The following is a 22,200-nucleotide window of genomic DNA, read 5'->3' on the forward strand; positions in this document are numbered from 1 at the left end:
TTGCTGTGCTAGCTATAAACAGTGTTGGCATTTCCCTGTGTCCCTGGAAATCTGTTTTCTAATGGGCCAGGCATTGCTTTGGAGAAATATGGCATTTGAAGACTTCTTATAGCTCATGGAACCCTGGAGAGTCAGGTCAAGCTAGGCTTTAGTATAAGTTCCTCTCTGAACTTGTGCAATTTGAAAAGAGACTCTCCAGATGCAAGAATGATGTATGGAAGAGGTATGTGGTTCTCTGCCTTGCATGCAATGATAAAGCATTTGCTCTTGCTATGCACAAGGTGGAGCTAGAAAGCAATGCCACCCAATTAAAAAAGAAGTTGTTTTACTAGATCAGTCAAATTTGTGAAGCTCACAAATAGTGGCATGAAGGAGATTGCACCATCTTGAATTTAACAAGCAGGGTTTCATTAACCTGTTTAAGCCAGTGGCTTTCTATATTTTGTAGCAATGAATTATCCATCCCATTCAGAGTAGCCCAACTTTTTAATTAAGCTTTTCCTCATACGAAAAAGGCTCCAAACCTGTGATAATTTTAATTCACCTTTTTGTTGCTCCTGTAGCACTGTATCTACTTCAAACAACCACAGCTGAGAATTAGAACTGCAAAGTATTTTCCAGTTCTCCTTTCACATTTAAGATACATGTTAGGTGCATCAACCTGAAGGATTCATCTAGTTTTTTTTAATTTTTATATTATATCTCAGTTGCATTTTTTATGAGTTAAAAATCTAATATGTATAAAACCATCCAAGGCCTACACATTAGGCAGCAGCCTAGTTAGCCTAATGATATAGTACAAACCCTGCCTCTAACCCGCACACACCCCTCACTGAAAAGGGATCCGTGGTATCCTTAACTAGTGTCAATTCCTAATGATCAATAGGAACATGTAGAATTCTTAGTTTTGGGTTCACATGACACTCCAAGCATTATAAATATTTTGGGATGAAGTCAAGCTTTAACTGGAAAATTGTCACAACTCATAGGAAATGTTATTCAATATACCACAAAGCAAGATGAGTCGTGTTAAGGTAAGATTTACTTTTCTAGCATGCCAATAGGACAAAAGGATTACTTGTATAATCAGTTGTTTTTATAGATACTGTGTTGAACCGAACTCTTTATAAAAAGCCACAAGCAGGACATATGAAATCCACTGCATCATGTATGGACACATTGATACCATAGAGCACATTCAGTTTCTACTCATGGGGGGGGGGTCGTATTAAAACCACCCTTCGGCCAGAGGTTTTACAGGAGATAAATACAAGGATAAAATCAGGTCACTATGGCTGAAATACTGACAATCGCTTCCAGCTCTACACAAATCATTTTACCAGTAATCTAGATGGTTTAAATACATGAAGCTTCATTCCTAAAATGGTTGTAAAGATACAGTAAGATACTCAAATCAGTATCATATTTACTCTGAGTACCCCCTGTGGTGCACAAAGGGGAACCTCAGACATACAGCAATGTGTGTGCGCTATAGAACACTGGGTTTCAATTTTTCACATGACCAAATTTCTGAGTGTACTCCCTTAAAGTAATAGGTTTCACTAAAAATAGACTAAGCAAGGGAGTACAAGTGTCATTTTCAACATACATAATTTCCCTGTACAGCAGATCAGCACTGGTAATGTATCCCCCCCCCCCATTACATTTGTTCTTTGAAATGAGGAGGGTTACTGCTGTTGCAAAATGCATCCTATCCTCTCCAGCTGCAGCCTACAAATGAAATAATAATGGGTACTTTGAACATATGGAAGAAGTTACAGAAAATGTTTTCAACAACTTGCAGTTCTGTACTGACATGCTGAATCGGTTCTGTCAATGATATCTGTACAATAACGGTGATGATAGTACTAAATACATTGCACAATAAAATTCAAATAAAAAACTCCATTAAAACTAAAGACAGACATATAGAGTCCTTAGCACACAATGCAGCTGGGCACAGCACAGAAAGATTTTATTGCAGCTGCTCATAATCAAACCCTAAGTAGATGTTCAGAACAGCATCTTATTTCAACATTGGAGAGGCAAAAAAGTTGCCCTGGCGCCCAAGAGTGGTTGCAGACTTGCTCTTGCTTGCAAACCTAACAGGAGAAAAAATGAAAAATCAGCACAGAAAAGTCTTCAGAGCATGTCCTAATATTACCTAGATAGCCCTCTATTTTAGAACCTGAGCCTTGTACATCTGTCCTTCAATTGTGCAATCACTGGCTCCATGTTTTCACTTTCATTAGCCATTCCACTGCTTTGCCATACATTGTCCAAGCTGGGAGTGTTCATTGGTGATTATGCAATACAAGTGCAGCCTATTTATCCACGGATTTTTATCTGAGGATTTGTCGGTTGGGGGAACCGAAAGCCACACACACCTTTGCCTCCTTTGCCCTGCGCTGGCATCTCACTCCATTTCCAGGTAGCCCAAAACACTGCAAAAAGGCTCTGCCTCGCCCAGACAGGGAAATAGCCCTGGAGCCCTGGAAGAGGTTCGCCTTGCAAAGGAACAGTAACACTCCTGGAGCCCTGAGCCGGGGAAGAGGGGACCGAAAATCTCTGTAGCCAGAACACATGCAGCAAGGTGGAGCTCTCTCTCACTCACTCACACAGGGGCAGGTGTGGTAGCAACAGAGGGGATTGCTTTAAAAAACCCAGGGAGTGTTTAGCAAACTCCCCCCCCCCATTGAGATGGTGCAGGCAATCACGACACAAGCAAGCCTTCCCACCAAGCAAAGCATGAGATATAGCCTACAATCCTCTCCACACTTTCCTGGGAGTAAGCCCCATTGACTGGAATGGGGCTTACTTCTGAGTAGAAATGCATAGGGCTGGACTCTTAAAAGATCAGCATCCCATGTGAAAGAAGTCAGGCAGCTGGGCAACGGGGAAGGCTGAGTACAGAGGGGGATTGATAACAGCTGCCTTAGTTTCCTTCCATCTGGAAGTGTCAGGCTGCAGTGTATTTGCGTAACTCTATGGAATTTAGCACAACACATTTTGTTAATCGCGCTGAGTCACGGAATGGAACTAACATGGATAAATAGGCTCCACCTGTAGTAAGTACAGAATGCAGACACAACCCAAGACATTAGCACAAATAGACATGCCAGCTACACATCTTTCCCTTTTACCCCTCCCTCCTAGATAATGCTTTATTTGGACCCTGAAAATTGTCCAGAAAACCCACATTGCTACATGAGTGAATCTTAATACCTCTCCCAAAAGGAAACATTGCAGCCATCTATGATGACGGCAAAATAGTGGTCCTCCCCAGTGCCATCCACTATCGCTATACTTTTGGAAAAATTACACTCTGGAGGTGGGCTTAGCACTCTCTTCTACTCCAGCAAAGCTGGTATTTCTACATCATGCCCACTCCATCATAACAAAACCTGAGACAAATCACTATTATCAAATTAACATTTATTTTGGACCATTTCAATTGACTTACTGCTAGGAGCCTGCTAGAATCACGGAACCCTTATTTAAGTAGGTGGAAGGAAAACTATTTGCTAAGGCAAGGAAGTAGGTGCTCAACTTACTTAGGTGTGGTCTTGCTGAAAGTAGATTTGACTTTTTGGGACAGTGAGCTGCTTGACGGCGTCTTTACCAATTGCTGCTCTGGAGTGGTGAGTGGTCCCAACATGCTCACTTTGAACAGAAAACCACAGGCATTGCAGTTAACATTCTTACAGCACAGTCCTATGCAAGTCTATTCAGAAGTAAACCCCACTGAATTCAATGAGCATTACTCCTAGGTAAGTAAGCATGTACAGAATTGCAGACCTAGCCAACAATGTCAAGTAATATCAAAAGCCTAATTAGGCAGTGTCTTTAAGAAGCAGGAAACACTTTAACCTTGTGTGTAAAGTTGATATAGAACACCATATACAGTAGGGGCATCTCTCACTTGCGAAGGTCATAAGGCAGTGGCGTTGTCTTCCTTTGGGCTGAAAAGAAGGATGAGGTGGGGCCAGACATATGTTACACTCAGCAGCTTATCACTAACACCACTGACATGCAAAAAAATTTCAAATCCTGCAAGGACAGTCTGCTTATGCACATTCACAGACAGCAACTAGTTCTGAATGAATGTGAATGAAGGAATATAGTTAAAGAAGGTGGGCTGCCACTGAAAATGGCAACCCTATGCCAAAAGTCTCCCTCCTCTTAATATGTAGCAATGTAAATATTTGGATGTGCTATCACATCTTTCATTTCCCTAGCCCCATTCTACTGGGCAGAGAGTTGCACAATGTGATGTAGACGTGCATTTCAATTACTACATGTTGGAAGGGATGGGAGGGAGGACATAAGGCTGCCATCTTTGGCATCTATTACATATTTACTCTCACACTATGGCTTTTCTGCTCTAATAAGCATTTAGAATAGTGCAATCTCACTTGTTAGAACAGACAACCAATGAAGAAAACAGGTTGCTAAGAAAGAATGAAGCAGTTAAACACACACGTAACAGCCTGAATTATTAGTGGAACCAGCAATTGGCAGGAATAAATTGGTGTGTAAAGTTGTTGAACTATTTGTTGAAAGGGCCAGATTTCAGTTAGCACAGCTGTTAAGGCTAATTACCTTTAACATCTGGTGTGCAGGGTGTGGAGTAAGCATTGGAGTTTTCAATGATATGTCCTGGCTCAATATTTTCCTGTTCCACCATCATGAATCGGCTCCAAAATTCCACTGGCAGGCTGATTAGTCGCTCTACAACCTACAGAATCACATTGGCATGTGACTAAGCTCTTACACAGTGGCACAGTATTATAAGCACTTGGTTTTGGCTTGCTTTAACTTCTTTCTCTCCTTTATTTCCCATTTTCTGTTCATTGCCAAATCATGTCGCTTCTCCCTTCACAACAATTCAGCCACATGTCACTTCCACTCTGTTCCCTTGGCAAAATCTCTAGATCATGCCCCGATCTCCTCTCACTTTAACTACTGCAACCTTACCCTCTTTGGTCTCCCAGCAGCTCATCTCAGTCTCCTCACTTCCATCCATCACTGCTGTCAAAATTATTCTCTTGTGGCACTGACTTATGGCTACAATCCTATGCATACTTTCCTGGGAGTAGGCCCCACTCTTTCTTCTGAGTAGACCTGCACAGCATTGGGTTGTAAATCACACCTCCCTTTAAACCTTACACTGGTTTCTCATCTGCTCCCAGATCTACCCTTACTTTCAAAGCCTGCTGTACTTCTGGGACTCATTTCACAATTCACTTCTGGCCCGTGGACCTTTCCTTCTCCAGCTCCATCATCCTCAGCCATCCAAAGAATCACTACTCCCTCAAGCAGTTTTTCCATTGGTGCCTCTTATGACTGGTACTGTCTCTCAATAAACCTGTGGGACAGTTCCACCAGATCCATTTCTTAAAATCTACCCTTTCTGTGATGGCTTTGGCAGAACCCTTAATCCCCATATCCTACTGTAACAAACAGGTACTGTGTGTGTAATCAAAATCATATACATTTTCCCCATTTACCCCTGCCTCCCTTTTCTATCCTTTATTGTCTGTTTCAGTATCTAGTTTGTAAGCCCCTCAGGGCAGAGGACTGTTTTCTTACTCTTTGAAAAGTGCCATGTCCATGAATGGCACTAAATATATTAATAAGCCATCACTAAGCAATGCAAATTCAACTAGATTTCATGTTATCACATATTTCAAAGTTTTCAATTCCAGTCAACTTATTTACACTGCCAACATACCTTAGGTTGCCTCTTTGTGTCTTGGAGTAGTGTCATAGGATCAGGATCTGGCACAGCATGACCAACAATTGTAGGTCCAAAGACTTTGGCCAGGTTTGTAACATCCATTTTGGTAGCTGGACTTTGAGCCACTCTAAAACAAGAGGAACACTTGAGGTAAAACATGTTTGCAACACAGCAGCAAGTATAACATTGTTCTTTATGAGGTGTTCAGAGTTTGTGAGTAGGGTACAAGCTAGAGTCTGGAAAAGTATTCTAGCACTTCCTCTTCCAGAACACAAAACCTCAACCAAACTCACCTCTGTAGGTGTATCATGAGAAAAGCCAGAGTATCCCTATTTGCCTGGGGAAGCTCCCCAACTGTTTGATAAATTGCTGCCACACTGTTATCCTCATCCATTATTTCTGCAAAGAGAACAAAACAAGAATTATGCCTTTATGACAGCTTTCAATGTCAATAAAACTTCATTAAGAGGGGTTTGCTTTAACCCACACGGAATGGCACAGAACTCTACACTTGAATCTACAGCACCAGGAGTTATCATTACTTAAGATTCTAGGACATCAGTAGAACCTCCCTTTCATTATCAAAAAGTGGAAAGTTAATCTGTATAAGCAGCTAAAGGATTTCCCCAACATACAGTAAGATCGACAGAAACCAAACAAAGGAGTTGAAAATTGCATATGGTGATAAAGTTGCAAACACAGAACTGTTCAGGGAGTCAAACTTTCCTACTTGAGCAGCATCCATGTACCCTCCCCAGTTCATGTTTATTTACTCTGTTAAGATCCAATTAAGTAGTTTTGTAGGCTTGTTGTTTTATTGTGGTTCCTGCTGCAACTCTTAAAATTAAGTAGCTTGCACCAAGTCAAAGGATAAAGTAATGCCAGCCAAATTGTTACACAGAAATATATTTCTATCAGATACTTGATTCCCCCCCCCCAATTGTTGGAAGAGTCATTACACTCTCCTACAACAGCAGAGATTCAAGTAATAGTTGCTTGTTGGAAGAGAAAATATAATGAAAGACTGATAATGAAAGGCTCTGTAGGCTTGCCCAGTGGAGGAAAGCTAAGGTGTACATAGTATGGCTCGAACTGAAGAAGGGTTGTGTATTATTCCTACCTGCTGCCTCCATAAAGGCTTTGTTGAGACGAAAGGTGAGAAGTGGTTCTTTGAGGTTGCGGAGGAAGTCTTTAAGGAGACTGCATATGGCATGGATATCTTCTACCTTGCTAAGCAGAGGCACAGTTTTCCCACGAAGGAACTTTTCCTTCAAGTCTTTCACTGTACGGTCACAGCCAGAGATTCGATACAGGCCTGTCTGTTGAAATGAAAATTCTTAAAGCACATTTACCTAGAAGTCCTGTAGATTAACTTCATAGGACTGCATCCATAATAACTGTGCAAATATTTTATTCAGGCGGCGCCTATCTGAGGTTGTAGACTCTCAAACAAGAACTCCTAGCACCTATATTTTGTTCATGCTAACAATTCCATAAACAAGGTAATAACTTTCCAATTTACCCTTACCTCATGCAGTCCTCGCTGCTCAATTTCATTCACACAGTGAACTACAATAGAAGGGATCATTGGAGGCGTCAGAGAAACAAAATCCGCAAGGGCTCCCTGAAAAGATAACAATGATTTTACATCTGCATCTGATTTCATGCAAGTTCAACTGAACGCTCTTAAAAACGAAACACCAATTTTGGGTCTTCTCATAGAGAGCTTGATAATACCTACAGAGTCCTTGACGAAAAGCACCACATAATTGTACTTTAGACAAATAGAATACCAAAAATTGCTTTTAACTGAACTTTATAGCCATGTGCCACATTCTGACACTTGACTGTAAGACTACTACCGAATCCTATAATGAACTGCACATCAAATACCCATTCAATAAACCAGTGCATGATGTACTAGAAATGTTTAAAGGAATTTCACATGTTCTCTGGTCAGCCTAAGGGATATGGATGTTAATAGCATCAGTTACAGTCATCATACTCTCATCCTTGCCCTACCCCTTAAACTGAATAATTTAAAGAGACTATATCAAGACCTTTCTGCAAATTGCTAGGCATGCATAGCTAATATTAAGATCAGTTCAGCACTGTTACCTCCTAGTTCCCCTAGCATAAAGTCAGGCATTCTTACTTTTTGTTCTCTTCCTCATCTGGTCAGACTCAAGCATACCTTAGGGCAGTGGTTTCCAAACTGGTGGGTCATGACCCACCAGGGGAACCAGAAGCAAGGCATTCCCCCTTAAGGGGAGTGGCCTTGCTCCAATGGCAGTGACAGCATGCAGGGATTGCAGTGCTGCCGCTTCTCACGAAAACTGGAGTAGCTTTAGATCAGCTATGAGGGCTGTTTACAGTAGCCACGAAGGAGATAAGAGGGGGCTGCAAGCCTCCAGGACCTTGCAGGAGGCCAGCCCTGCTCCCCAGGCAAGTAAAATACCCTTAGAAGTTGCAGCATTGCGATCCCTGCGACACTGCCGTTGCCCCCCTCCCTGCTCATGCAAACACCTGGTTCCTAACTCCCCTGCAGGAGTTTGGGAACAACTGCCTTAGGCATGAAATGCACCTTAAAGGTATTGTCACAGCTGTGGCACACACACTCAGTTTCATCCAGTTAAGTACCATTCTTTTCATTTTTAAATCCAAGAGAAAGTCATGCAACTGTAGCCCACTGATGCCATCTCATATACAGAAACAAACCTCTCCAATTCTGACAGGTGTTCCTGCCAAGGTAGGGATGCAGGGCAGGGGACAACGGTCTCGGCATTCCGGGTGAGTCACTACGCGACAGTCTCTGCATTTCAGGGACAGTTTCCCAAACTTTATTCGCTTGCCACATGGAACACATGACTCTGGTTTGATAACCTAGGAAGAGAGGTCATTTGTGTGAGAAACTGGCCTAATCCAACACACAGATTTTAATGGGGATAGGGGGGAGGTATCCAGCTCTAGTTCAAATTGCACCTGATTGCACCCATTTTTATCCTGCCAGTCAGCAACCTAGAGAGACTCCTTGGCAAGTTTAAATACTGTACATATAAAAGTAAGTAAAAATTAAACATTAAAATCCTCAAGAGCAGCAAAACAAAGCAGAGAAGCAACATTAGCTAGTCGGCAAAATGCCTTCTTGGAAATTTTTAACCAACTTCCTAAACTGTGACCATGCTGTTATAAGTCTCCTACCTAGACAGACACAAACTTTCATCCTATAAAAACATAATGTTCAACTGAGATACTGTATCCTTTCCTTGCCAATGGTTTAAGTGCTATGTCTGAAAGCAACACTGAACCATAAACAAACAATTTCTTGGACAGGTAGATTTTTTTAAAAAACAAAACAAAACGATACTGACTCTAAGTCCTCATAACCTTTCAATGCAAAATCTGATACACAGCTGAACTTCAGATCTCTCGAAATATAGTTTTATATTTTATTTATATGCCTGGGATGAAGGTAATTGCAAGAAAATTCTTGTTTTCTGTGACAATGAAATTTTTAATAAGTGGCTTGAGTTTATTTTTACATGAGTTATGATTTTCTTGTATACAGGAACATACAAATAATAAGTTTAAAATATCTAAACTGTGCACACTCTTATGGTCTGCAAACTGTGGATAGTATCTCAATTGCCTATATTTCATGCCATTAAGCACAGCTCCAGCCAATTCCACCTGCCATTAGCATTGCATTCTGAAGTGTTTTCCTGAAGTCTCTATAAACATCAGTAGACCATAATATGAACTATAGATACTGCTTTTCCGGAACGCAGGCCAAACTCTCAAAACTCCATTTTGACCTCTTTTCTACCAAGACGCCAGCTCATGTAGGCCACCTATTTGGGGGAAAGGGATGAGGTTGCAAATTCCTCTCATTGTAATGTGAAAGCAGTCATCATCAGCATTCGGCAGTCATCAAGCAGAATGATGATGAAATACCATCATCGGTCATGGTATTTGTTTGACTTCTGCCTGTACACAGTATTTGTCATTGTAACTCATCAGTACTTGTGTGAATCCTATTCATGTACCCAAGTCACATTAAGCACACAAAAGCAGGGACTCCCCTCCAAAACCCACTTAAAACATTTAGTTAGAGGCTTAAAACATTGCCCTAAACCTACGTGTAAGCAGCAGTTCAAATCCTCATAGTCAGGTGCACTCTACCTGGTGCAACTCCTCCGTTGTGGGTTGCTGTTTTAAGTCAAAGTTGTGCCATGCTGCACAGGTACCAACAGCCCAAGACTTGACATGTTCTCAACTGGAATTGCAACTATTACTGCACTTCTTGCTTTTCTCTAAACCCCTCTCCCCTAAGATTTTGCCTCTTTCCCCATTAAAACTCAGGGACCAGGATAAAAGGTTAGGAGCTTCCCTGTGCAACATCTTCCCTCTAAACCATGTTTTCCTTCCTCCCCTTAGATGCACCCCAAAATATACATTCATACTGAAATCATGGTTAGGTACGCAAGACTCAGGTATTATCAGAAAGGGTATCATTTTTATATTAGTTCATAAATTTGCATCTTTTGACTGGAAATTCGCCCCCCCCCATCCCAGTGTATTCTTCAAAAGAGAGTTCATTTCTGTATGATGCCGGATTTATATCTAGTTCAGATTCCTTATCAAGGAAACATTTTACTTCGCCTTAGCTATTTTTTTTCCTTTACAGAAAAAGGAAAACTGGACATCCTGTGTTTTTCCAAGGGAAACATTTGTTAAATAATTCTTCACACAGCTTCCTTGGTAACAGAAGATGTGCTACAAACCAAGATGTGTAGTAAACCTGCAAGCCATGCATAAGCATCTGTACAAAACAATGGTTTAAACTATTTCCTCATTTCTCTAGCCTGTTTACAATGTCTCCAGCAGGACTTACTTAACAAGCCCTCTCTCAACAAGCCCTCCCAGGCTGGATTTAACTTGGCAACTTCAAGTTTATTATGATTAATCATACCATTCTTTAAAAAAATGTTTAAGACAGCTCACAACATATAAAATCATAACACACCACAGAGTACACAGAAAGAGCTACATAAATAGCAACTGCTAACACGTCATAACAGAATTAAACAGCTGATATATTAAAACCCTTGCAGAACTAGAAGGTCTTCACACAACAGCAGCTGTAAAACTATTAAGTCCACAATCTGGGCATGGTCCCAGATCAGGCACTCTCCCATGCTCCAAGCAAATACACATCAAATATTGGTGGAACTCAGAGGAATCTCATCCTAGCAGATCTTAGTACTGAAAAAGGGTTGTACAGAAGAAGCCAAACTTTCAGCAACCCTGGTCTCAAGGTATTCAGGGAATCACGACTTCACTGTACATCTGAGATCTTAAAAGCATTTGTTTCCATTAGTACCAAAAAGGTTGCCACCATAGAAAGTGTCCTGCTCCTTGTCTTCAATAAGTGGTGACTTCCGAGAGGCTCCCCACCCTTGCCACAGGAAGTGAAAGAAGAGGTATGTCTATAAGAGAAGGTGTTTCCTTCAGCTATTTTCACGTAAACCAGTACTTTGAACAGATTCCAGAAACTGGCAGCTTCCTAGAACCAATTATTTCAACCATGCGCACCAAAAAAAGCATTAGGATAGACGGATAACTGCCTTTCCGCTCACCGTTTTTGATACAAATTCATGTAGTCTCATCCCAGTGTTCCCAGGAGTGCTTGATCCATCCGTCACAGTTTTGATTTCTAGCTTCCTGCTTCCTAGGCTTGAATCACTGCTCCAGGGCTGCAGAATGGCTTATGTGAAGGCAAGAGACAAGTCATTTTCCAGACTAGCTTTGACATATGAGTCAAAGTGGCAATAAGAATCCCAACTGTAAACGAGTGAGTGTGCTGTTTCATCTGTTAATGCAGCTGATGCATTATGGGGGCAAGCTACAATGCAGCTAGAAAGGGAAGTTGATATCCAGTTTGGTCTCTCTCCTTTTCTATTTTCAGTATTAAAATAATGAAAGCTTCATTTTAGAAAGCAGCGTAAAGGTTACTTTTAGATCCTTTTCCCTGAACTGAGGATCAAATTTTTGAAGGAGGGATATATATGATGGTCAGCTTTCAATGCACCTCCTTAATCCTTAAAGGCAGTAGAAATAGAAACCGATATGTAGGCTGGATTTTAGCAGAACAAAGTGTTCCAAAAGTGTGGCTCTGCCTTATGACAAAATAAGAGTGCAAAAGATTTGAAAGTGAATAAAACTGAACTAAGCAGTACAAGAATAGCAGCAAAAAAAAATCTGCTCCTACTTTATTCATAACATATTTCAAACATAATTCAGAAATGTTGCCCTGTTCTCCTGAACTTCAATAGCAAACAGCCTCCTTTGAAGTATCTAATCACAGAAAATCATTCCCATTTCTATCAGCATCTGAATGGCTACAAACAGACATGGATTTTGTCCATGTAAATGCTTACCTGCTTTTCTACGGCTTCCAACATAGCAAGGTATAGTCTCAATAGTGGAGATTGCTTCAATTGGGCCTCCATCGTTAGGTACTGTAAGGGTTGTTTTTGCAATTATAGATTCATTTCCCTGAAATAAGACATTCAAATTGTGGCTTCAAAAAGAGGACAACTTCTCTGTAATGGGAGAGACACTTTGCTACATTCAACTAGGTATTTTATATTCACTCAACATTCTCTTTGAGCAACAAGCAATTACATTGATGGGCCATAGTTTTCCAACTATGGAAAAGCAGCCACACCAAGTCTGTTAAGGATGTCCTATAACAGGGGTGCCCAAACCCCGGCCTGCGGGCCACTTGCGGCCCGTGGTGCGTCCCCATCCGGCCCCCAGGTGGGTCGTGTGCCTCCAATGGGCACACGGCCCGCGGAAGAATCACTGTGGCCCGCGCTGCCCCAGCAATTTCACGGTATGTCTTTCCCTCACTGCCGGCAGCGAGGGGAAGACTAGCCTTGCTAACTGTGCAGGGCCTTTTATAGCGTTAAAGTAACGCAAGACTTGCAGGTCTCACGTTACCTTAACACTGAAAGCACTTGTGCCCATGCGCAAGCTGAGTCTCTCCCTGAGTCTCTCCATGGGCAAGCTGAGTCTTGCCCATGCGCAAGCTGAGGCTCTTCAGCAGCAAAGCGCCACCGCTGCCAACTGTACACAGCAGCAGCAGGCACCTGTGGAGAGACCAGGCACCAGGGGAGAACCCGCTCCACCGCCTGTACACAGCAGCAGCAGCAGCAGCAGCATGTGCCAGGGAGAGCTGGCGAGCACCACAACAGAAGCAGCAGCAGCAGCCACCACCCTCACCTACAAGGCTCCCTCCTTTGGTGCGAAACAAAGAGTGAGTCCCCATTTAGAAATACTTTATTCTTTATTTACTGCTGCCTGCAACCTTCCTGCCCCAAATATGTGCTTGCTCTGTTGTGGAATTTTACCAATGGTTCTCCTCCTCCGCCCACCCCCCTTTTCCTGGATAAAATATGCACACCAGCCCTGCATTGTCTGCCTCTGGTTTCTAAACTGCTTGCTCTCTCTATTTTTGGGACAACATACCTCTGCGAGCAGGCATTTTCAAAAATGAAATATCTAAAATCAAAATACAGGTCCACATTAACTGATGAGCATTTGAAGTCATTACTGATCATTGGCTCCTCCAAACTAGTACCAGATTACAGTGAAATATTGAGATCAAGACAACAGTTCCACCACTCTCACTGAAAGTTCATAGTGCTCAAAGTTCATAATGTTCAATGTTGTTCATAATGCTCAAAGTTCATAGTTCTCATGTGTTTTGCCTGTATTATAGTTCTCATGTGTATTTGTATTATAAAGTTCAGTAAAATTCATTTGTTCATATAAGTTTCATCTGTAATGTATTCATTTATGTAAATTTATTCAAATTTGAAATGCAAATTAATTGGTTTTTTTTCTTCAGCCCCCCCCCCCGACACTGTGTCAGAGAGATGATGTGGCCCTCCAGCCAAAAACTTTGGACACCCCTGTCCTATATCATGCAAGTCCTTCAGGTAATAAGTAGACGGTTCAATAACAATCAAATGACACAGGCCATCACAAGGTCAAAAACACATGTTATAAAGAAACTCAGAATGCAAGTCCCACTTTCCTGGGAATAAGCCCCATTGAACACAATGGAATTTACTTCCAAGTTGACATGCACAGGATTGGATGTCTACTCTGACTGCAATACAACCATTCAAAATTACATACTTGGTCTGCTGTAGAACCAATGGAACGAGTTTTCTTCAAAGGACCAGGCGGACCTTCTATAAACTGCCTGGATGAGCGCTGGAAAAGAGAATATTTATAACACTGTCTAAGTCAACACATTACAGCATTCCTGGGGACAAAAAGTGAAGGTAAATTCTATCAGAGTGCGGAGACATTAAATTCTGTCACATCTTTGTATTTCCAAAGGGCACAATACTTTTTGCATGAATTTAAAAGGATTCACTGCAAGTTTCTTAGTGCTCTTACCGACTTGAGACATGCAGAGATTATATTCTCTTCCATATATTACCTTCTGACTAATTAACATGAAATGAAATAGATGGAAAGAGAGGGAGAAAGGCAGCCCTCCAATTTGGTACTTTCTCCATTAGTATACAAGAAACAGAATTTCGATATTTCAGCATCTTGCAAACCCAAAATATGATCACAGTTTTAACTTCCACCTTGGATATCATGCATGAATTGTCAAGACTGCCCAATTCAATTTCAAAGGCCTAGCTACAAGGTATTAAAATTTGAACCAAATTCCAGATTTGGAACAAGCAGCTTAAATTGAATGCATCTGTACACACAGCATGAATCAAAATTAAGCCGCTCTGCAGACAAAGCCAGCCTGACAGGATAGTTATTCTGTTGGCATAAGGAGAGCACACATTTCTAATTGGGAAGCCGACCCATAGTGAAGTAAGAAGACACTATTATATAAGTATTAATGTATACTTCAAAGATTGTGTTTAAGGAGGGTGGGAAAAATTTGCCAGTTTGACCATCTACAACTATTTCCACTTGAAACATGTGCACAGACACCAAGCACAGAATTAAATAGTATGTGAAATTATATAAGCTTGAAAAAGGGAAAGAATATTTATACTCTTTTCTCTCTTTTCTTCAGTCTGACAGCCTTTACCAATGTGGAATCCCATTCCTAGAAATAAGGGGAAAAAACCTGATTAACATGCAGCTAGTGAATGTGAAACAGACCAGACCACAGAGAACATATCTGGTATTCTTATGTATTTATATTCACCCCACCCACCCAGTCACCCCACACTGAATGAATTTGGGGGCAAAAGATTACAGGACAAGGACAAGGAAGCCTCACAATGGATAGAACACATCTCCTCACAAAAGGTCATGTTCTCACATCATCCAGAGACAAAAGCAACACAATAAATAAGACAGCTTGGTTGCATTACCAGTGATTCATCGGTCTTGTCAAAGCTGATGTCCGATAGGTTTGAACCCGATTCGTCTATTGTTGACAGTCTACTAAAAAAAATCATGAACACATTAAAATTAACAACTTCATCAGACTTATGATTACCAGCCAGTTAATCAGCCTTTGAAAGCAGGACCTTGTTGCTACAAAGGAAGAACACTATAGCAAATGGAGAACTACATGTGTTCCATGCATGTGCAATTTTGCTACAGGATTGGATCAGATACCTGACATAGATGTAGTTCATATGCCACGATTTATAGCTTGGATCAGTGTTTCTCAAACAGTGGGTCAGGACCACTAGGTAGGTTACGAGCCAATTTCAGGTGGGTTTTGCTTAATAACCTGTTGTGTTTTTATTCTGGTTTTATTAAAATTGTTGCTCACCACCTTGATTTCTTTTAGAAAGGTAAGATAAATATGTTTAAAATAGGCAGCGCTATACGTATTCTGCCCATGTGCAATACTACTGCATGGAAAATTCTGAGAACACCTGTTTGTGTTTAAAAACCAAGGTTCTTACCACTCTGTCACAGAAATAAATTGTCAAAACATGTCTATTGAAGATTCAAAAATTAAACTGGAACATTAAGATTAACAGCTATGCAGAATACCGAGTGTCATTTATGGGTATTAATGATTCCCTTGCCAATTTGCCCAGCAATATCACATGCCTATTCCTCTCCACACTATATGTTTTTTTTCCTGTCACTTCAACCTTTTCCCAAAAGATTCAGAGCCCAATCCTGCGGTCCGCGGCATGGCTCCGTGCCATAAGGCACATTTGTGGGCTCAATGCCGGGCTCCCGCTGGAGCTAGCCCAGCGGCAGCCGGAGCTGGGCTAGCACGCAGCAGACACCTAGGTTCTGTGGCTTGGCGGTCTCCTGGACCGCCAGGCTGTAGAATAAATAACAATAATAATAAAACTTTATTTTTATCCCGCCCTTCTGCCAAAAAGGGACCCAGGGCGGCTAACATATAAAACAGATTAAAACATAATTTCACAAACAGATAAAAACATATTAAAAAACACATTAGCAGAACCCATAAAAACAGTAGTCAGAAGAGTCAGAATAAAAGAGCATAAAACAGCAGTTCTTAGAGGAATCGGGCCTGTAAAAAAGCAACTAAAAGATATATAAAAGATGTTAAAAAGGCCATAACGTCAGAAGGCTTGGTTAAACAACAAGGTCTTCAGGCCTCGCCGAAAGGTCTCAAGAGAGGGAGCCATTCTCAAGTCAAGGGGAAGGGAGTTCCACAACGTTGGTGCCACTACTGAGAAGGCCCTATTTCTTGCCGCCGCCCCACGTACCTCCTTAGGTGGCGGCACTTGTAAAAAGGCCTTCTCTGATGACCTGAGAGGACGAGCCGGATTGTACGGGAGTAGGCAATCTCTAAGATAACCTGGCCCAGAGCAGTATAGGGCTTTAAAGGCCAAAACCAGCACCTTGAATTGGGCCCGGAAACGAATGGGCAGCCAATGTAGCCCCCGGAGAAGCGGGCTGACAGAGTCAAACCACCTAGCTCCAGTGACCACACGGGCCGCCGCATTCTGCACTAATTGCAGTTTCCGAACCGTCTTCAGGGGCAGCCCCACATAAAGCACGTTACAATAATCTAACTTCGATGTCACCGTAGCATGGATCACCGTGGCCAGGTCTGCACGATCCAAGTACGGACACAGCTGGCGCACCAGCCGAAGCTGAGCGAAGGCCCCCCTAGCCACAGCCGCCACCTGGGAATCCAGGAGCAGCTGCGAGTCCAGGTGGACCGCCAAGCTGCGGACCTGCTCCTTCAGAGGGAGTGCAACCCCATTCAGAGCAAGCTGATAATCCAGCACCTGCATCGAGGATTTCCGAACCAGGAGAGCCTCTGTCTTATCCGGATTTAATTTCAGCTTGTTAGCCCCCATCCAGATCCTCACTGCTTCCAGACAGCGCTCCAGGCCCTCAACTGCCACCCTGGAGTCTGGAGGAAAGGAGAGATAAAGCTGGGTGTCATCAGCGTATTGATGACACCCCACTCCAAACCCCCGGATGACCTCTCCCAGCGGTTTCATGTAGATATTAAATAGCATGGGGGACAGAATTGAGCCCTGCGGCACCCCGCACCTCAATGGCCAGGGTGTCGAACAGGCATCCCCCAGCACCACCATCTGGGACCGACCTTCCAAGTAGGAGCGGAACCACCGCAAAACAGTGCCTCCAACTCCCAATTCGGCCAATCGGCCCAGAAGGATACCATGGTCGATGGTATCGAAAGCCACCGAGAGGTCCAGCAGGACCAACAGGGACGCACTCCCCCTGTCCAGTCCCTGGCGTAGGTCATCCACCAAGGCGACCAAGGCAGTTTCCGTCCCAAAGCCCGGCCTGAAACCAGATTGAAAAGGATCCAGATAATCCGCTTCATCCAAGACCCTCTGGAGTTGGGCCGCCACCACCCGCTCAATTACCTTGCCCAGAAACGGGATGTTGGAGACTGGCCGATCCTAGTAGAACAGGATGCGGGGGTGTGGCTGGGGACGTGGAGGAGGTGTTCTGGAAAGCGGGAGGCGTGTCAGGGGGTGGGCAGGAGGCAGATGCACGGAGCTATGCTCCACAGGATCCAGGGTGCTTGTGCAGGGCTGTGCGCCCTACGTGAGAGTCTTTACTTTAGCACCGACCTTCTGGTCAGCGCTAAAGAGAGTAGCCCCATTGCGGGGTTGCTTCCCTTACTTGCTTCCCTTACTTGGGGAGGTACCTCCCACGGTAGCACAGGAGGTGCAGGATCTGGCGGCAGCCCTCCACAGAGTCGCCGAGCCTGGACACTGCAGGCAGCTCAGGATTGGGCTGCCCATTGTTTAAAAAGCTGAATCTTGGAGGCATGGTCTATATGAATCATTTGTTCTGAGCAGAAATGTTCACTTGCTTAATGCAATGCTGGGATATGGGGAGAAGACAACTTCTTACACACAACTCTGGCCAGAATCATAGGCCAGTTTGAACAATACCTTACCCATCAGCCTCTCTTTGAACATTATGGGACAGGCATGCTGTAAACATGTACATTCTACTCTCTCTGCAATACACTGGAGTTTTTTTCCATTAAATTGAGTTTTGTTCCATTAAGTGGTTGAGGTGGGGCAGGTAGCCTAAACTGCCCTCAACACTCCCTAGCATGCTAGGAAGTAAGGGCAGCATGCATGATCAGAGACTACTCTTAGCACAGCCAAAGAGGAAGTAATTCAGTTAGCATAATCCAGGGGTCTCTAAACTTTTTAGCCAGAAGGTCACTTCAAATATCTGGCATGCTGTCAAGGGCCAGAAAAATAAATTTTAAATATAAAATTTTAATACATTAAAAAAACCTAAGGCCTTCAGACGGCCCAAAAATGACACTTCTAGTTTTTCTGGAAAACCAGGAAGTGATTGTTTTAAGCTTTTAGAAGGCATGGGGGGGGCACATGGCCTCCTGGCCCTCAGAACGATCTCCAGATGTGACTGGAGCACAGCTCTGGTCACATTTGGGTGAGTGGGCTAGAGGCTTTCAGGGGACCAGAGATTTGCAGTGGGCCTGATTGAGGCTTGCCGCAGGCCACATTTGACCCCAGGCCGGGGTTTGGAGACCCCTAGTATAATCCAAACTGGCCAGATGCATTTTCCTTTACTAGTATATGAAAAAGGACAGCAAATAAATTCAATACTAGTTCAGTTCCAAAATGCAGCATTATTTTTCTTCATCCCTTTGAACATTAATTATTATTATTATTATTAACAGTATTTATACAGCACTTTTCAACTAAAAGTTCACAAAGCAGTTTACAGAGAAAAATCAAATAACTGATGGCTCCCTGTTCCAAAAAGGCTCACAATCTAAAAAGATGCAAAAGAACACCAGCAGACAGCCACTAGAGAAGACACTGCTGGGGTGAGGTGGGCCAGTTACTCTCCCCCTGCTAAAAAGAGGAGCACCCACTTGAAAAAGTGCCTCTTACCCAGTTAGCAGGAGTCCATAATGAAAAAATCTCAATTTACATTATATTTTATCATTCCATCATAAAGGAAGCACTTCCAAGATTCCATATCTTTTCATGCACAATCACTTTATAGACCTTCTTTCCATCATTGCTTGGATACGAGTACCTTGCTGGTTACAACTCAAGGTAGAATTTCTAGTTAGCCTATACAATATTAGGCTCTATTTAAGGTACAGCTACCTACCAACTTAAAAAAAACAATGTTTTAGTGGCTCCCTTGGCCACTCTTCAAGTGTTAAACTTCTACTACTGATGCATAGCACTGAAATCTATGCTTAACAGTTAAAAAGGAGCTCTCCCAGTGTCCATTAAAGCTGGATTCACATCAAATAACCCTTTGCCACACAAGAAGTAACTTGATCTCTAAAAACTTGGAACTAGGTCAGTTGTTGAAAAAAGTGTATTTCTGGTGTTTCTAACTTTAATTTTATTACTGATGTAAAGGCAGAGTAATTGACATTCCGGTTAACACTGCTACATCAGAAAAGTCTTTTGACAAGAGATGGGATTATAGCTATAAAGGAACTGAAGGACTTCTACAGCAAAAAAAAGTGTGTTCTAAAGAAGGCAACATTGTTCTGTACATTGTTCAACCACACTGTGCAATTCTCAAAGCCTTGGCATCCTGAAAACTATCCCTCAAACACAGAACTCAGATTCAAAATTTCAATACTGAGTTCAAGGCCTTAGATATTCGTAAAGCCCAAAGGCTAAAGGAAACCATTGGCAATTCATGTTTGCAAAATTCATGAAAACTACAAGAGTGACATTTTAGACACAATTATCGGTTCAGCATAAAATACAAACATTGTGCTGGGTTGCTATGACTGAATTCTTTTAACTACCAAATATTCTGAGACTACAATACAGTATGAACCTGTGTGACTATGAACAATACTGCCAAGAGGCTGGAAACAAGTTCTCTAACCAGAGTGACAGTTGGTTATTTATCTCAAGAACATACTTATCATTCTTGCAGCCTTAAGCAGCACGTCTCCTAGCCTACCTTTTGTTTCCCCCAATGGAAGTTTGAGGTCTGTTTAAGAAGGCAAGTGCCGACTTCTGTTCTTCACTGAGCTGAATACTGCCCGAAGAATCACACATCAGCAGCTCTCTGATCAGCTGAATCTGTCGCTCCTACAAGTTAGGAAACATCAAAAGTACTTTCACTTTCTATTTATCAGACAACTCATAATACACATAGCTTTCTGAAGAAAGTTGCTACACCAACAGCATATTAATGTCTATAAAGAAATACACACCTGTCTCTCAATGATAGCATCAACTTAGTTTAAAGCGGCAGCATAGGAATTTTGCAGGATCAAATTGCTATTCAATGTAAAAAGATAAGATACTCCAAATAGATTTCTTTGAGCCATAAAGCAATTTACTGGCATCTTACAGATTCTATTTGCATATAGTTATGCAAACACCACACCATAGTTTCCACCACATTCACATGGCACCTGTGAATTGAGCAAGTGGCCAAAAATGAACAATTCCCATCAACTAAGGGAGGCAATAAAGCACCTTGGCTCCAAATGCATCCAAGTATATTTAAGGGACGAGTACTAGTTAATTCAATTCTTAAGTAGTAAATTACTGGTCTAGTAATTGGTCCAGTACTGGTCCTGGGAAAAGGGCAGTCAACACCAGGAAGATTTCCTTTGTGTTACAGAAGCAGGGCTTAATCTCTCACAATTCTCCAGGTGTATCAGTGTTGAAACTTGTGGCATCCAATGAAACACACACTCAGAACACCTAGAGAATTGAAACCTGGAACAGACAATAACAGAATGGAGACTGCATCTCAGAAGAGTGAACTGAGCAGCTGGCACTTCAGTCCTGACTAAGCAAGAGATCTGTGATAAATGCCCCATTTTCCCCCTGCTACTTTTTTATCACAGACAAGGGGGGAGGGGACTCACACACCCATGGCCACAAGCCCAGGTTATAATACTAGTCAAAGGGAGATATATGACAAGTTCCCCCCCTGCCCCCCAATAAGGACTCTAAACCAAAGGTTTCCTATTTTCCTGTAATGGTAGCATCTGCAGAGTGACAGACATGAGAATCCAAAGTGCCTCATAACCAGAGACCAAGCAGACCAGCCTGCTGGTTATACTTTTCTCTACCCCTTCCTCATTTTGTTTAAAAGCTTTTTATTTTGGGTTTTAATAAGCTACTGTAGATACTCACCTATAGTAAGGGAAATTTCTGCCAAGTAATCAAGCTCCAATTCGCACTTTGCCTGATCTCCGGATCAATCAGAGGGCAGAGCCTTTCAACTCTGAACAGTTTGTTTCTCAAGCAGCAGGCAGGCACCAGGCAGGCAGGCAGGGCAGAGATCGTTTCTACGGCAACGGGGAAATTCCAGCCAAAGTTAAGTTTTTCATCTCCTTCCTTCTGCTGCAGCCTGGTTCTGGTTCTGCTTGGCAAATGCTTGCAAAGCAGGTCTGTTTTTGGAAACACCAGGATGGGACCCTCCTTCCCAGGCTACAATTCAGTGCACCATTACTTCAGAATGACACCCATGGAAAGCAGTGGGTCTACTTCTGAGTAAAAAGGATTGCAAATATATGCAGCTGCATCTCTCTGCTGTGAATTGAATTGCACACTCTCAGTTATTTGTTATACTCTCAGATGTATGTAGAGCTTCTGGCTTAACACACCAGACACCTTAAAGGTGGATTTGATTCATGGTTCAACCTTTTTCACTTGCATATCCCTTGGCAGCCCATTTCCATAAATTGTACCCTTCCTATTAGCAAAATGTTCGTAATTAGTAAGACAAGCCCTCATCTCCTCCATATGAAAGCCCAGACTTCATGTATTCATTACATAATTTCTCTTTTAATCCATTTGAAGAACAGAAGACTCTACCTTTGCACTGTTTTGCACCAGAAGGGTGCTGAGAAATTCTGGGTGACTGATCACTTTCCATATTATGTTTCAGCTATTTTACTGTGCTGGTTTTCAATCACGGGCTCATAGATG

The 22,200-nt window shown here is 42.4% G+C and overlaps 1 protein-coding gene across 2 annotated transcripts in view; it reads right to left on the reverse strand.

Moving 5' to 3' along the window:
• Positions 1-1,030: 1,030 nt before the first annotated feature.
• RACGAP1 (Rac GTPase activating protein 1) overlaps positions 1,031-22,200 on the reverse strand; it is a 39,448-nt gene continuing 18,278 nt past the window's right edge. The window contains exons 4-17 of one of the 2 annotated variants that reach the window (XM_066614972.1): positions 20,210-20,340; positions 15,166-15,235; positions 14,841-14,894; positions 13,949-14,026; positions 12,181-12,298; positions 11,380-11,507; positions 8,459-8,623; positions 7,269-7,364; positions 6,861-7,059; positions 6,034-6,139; positions 5,735-5,867; positions 4,603-4,738; positions 3,555-3,663; positions 1,031-2,102 (exon numbers count right to left, since the gene is read on the reverse strand). In XM_066614972.1, coding sequence (XP_066471069.1) covers positions 2,027-2,102; positions 3,555-3,663; positions 4,603-4,738; positions 5,735-5,867; positions 6,034-6,139; positions 6,861-7,059; positions 7,269-7,364; positions 8,459-8,623; positions 11,380-11,507; positions 12,181-12,298; positions 13,949-14,026; positions 14,841-14,894; positions 15,166-15,235; positions 20,210-20,340 — 1,599 coding nt within the window. In that variant the 3' untranslated portion in view covers positions 1,031-2,026. Of the gene's footprint in view, positions 2,103-3,554; positions 3,664-4,602; positions 4,739-5,734; positions 5,868-6,033; positions 6,140-6,860; positions 7,060-7,268; positions 7,365-8,458; positions 8,624-11,379; positions 11,508-12,180; positions 12,299-13,948; positions 14,027-14,840; positions 14,895-15,165; positions 15,239-20,209; positions 20,341-22,200 lie in introns of both variants that reach the window. The other variant, XM_066614971.1, reaches the window with a different exon arrangement.

Source organism: Tiliqua scincoides, chromosome 2, assembly GCF_035046505.1.
Source record: "Tiliqua scincoides isolate rTilSci1 chromosome 2, rTilSci1.hap2, whole genome shotgun sequence".
In the NCBI taxonomy this organism is placed as follows: domain Eukaryota; kingdom Metazoa; phylum Chordata; class Lepidosauria; order Squamata; family Scincidae; genus Tiliqua; species Tiliqua scincoides.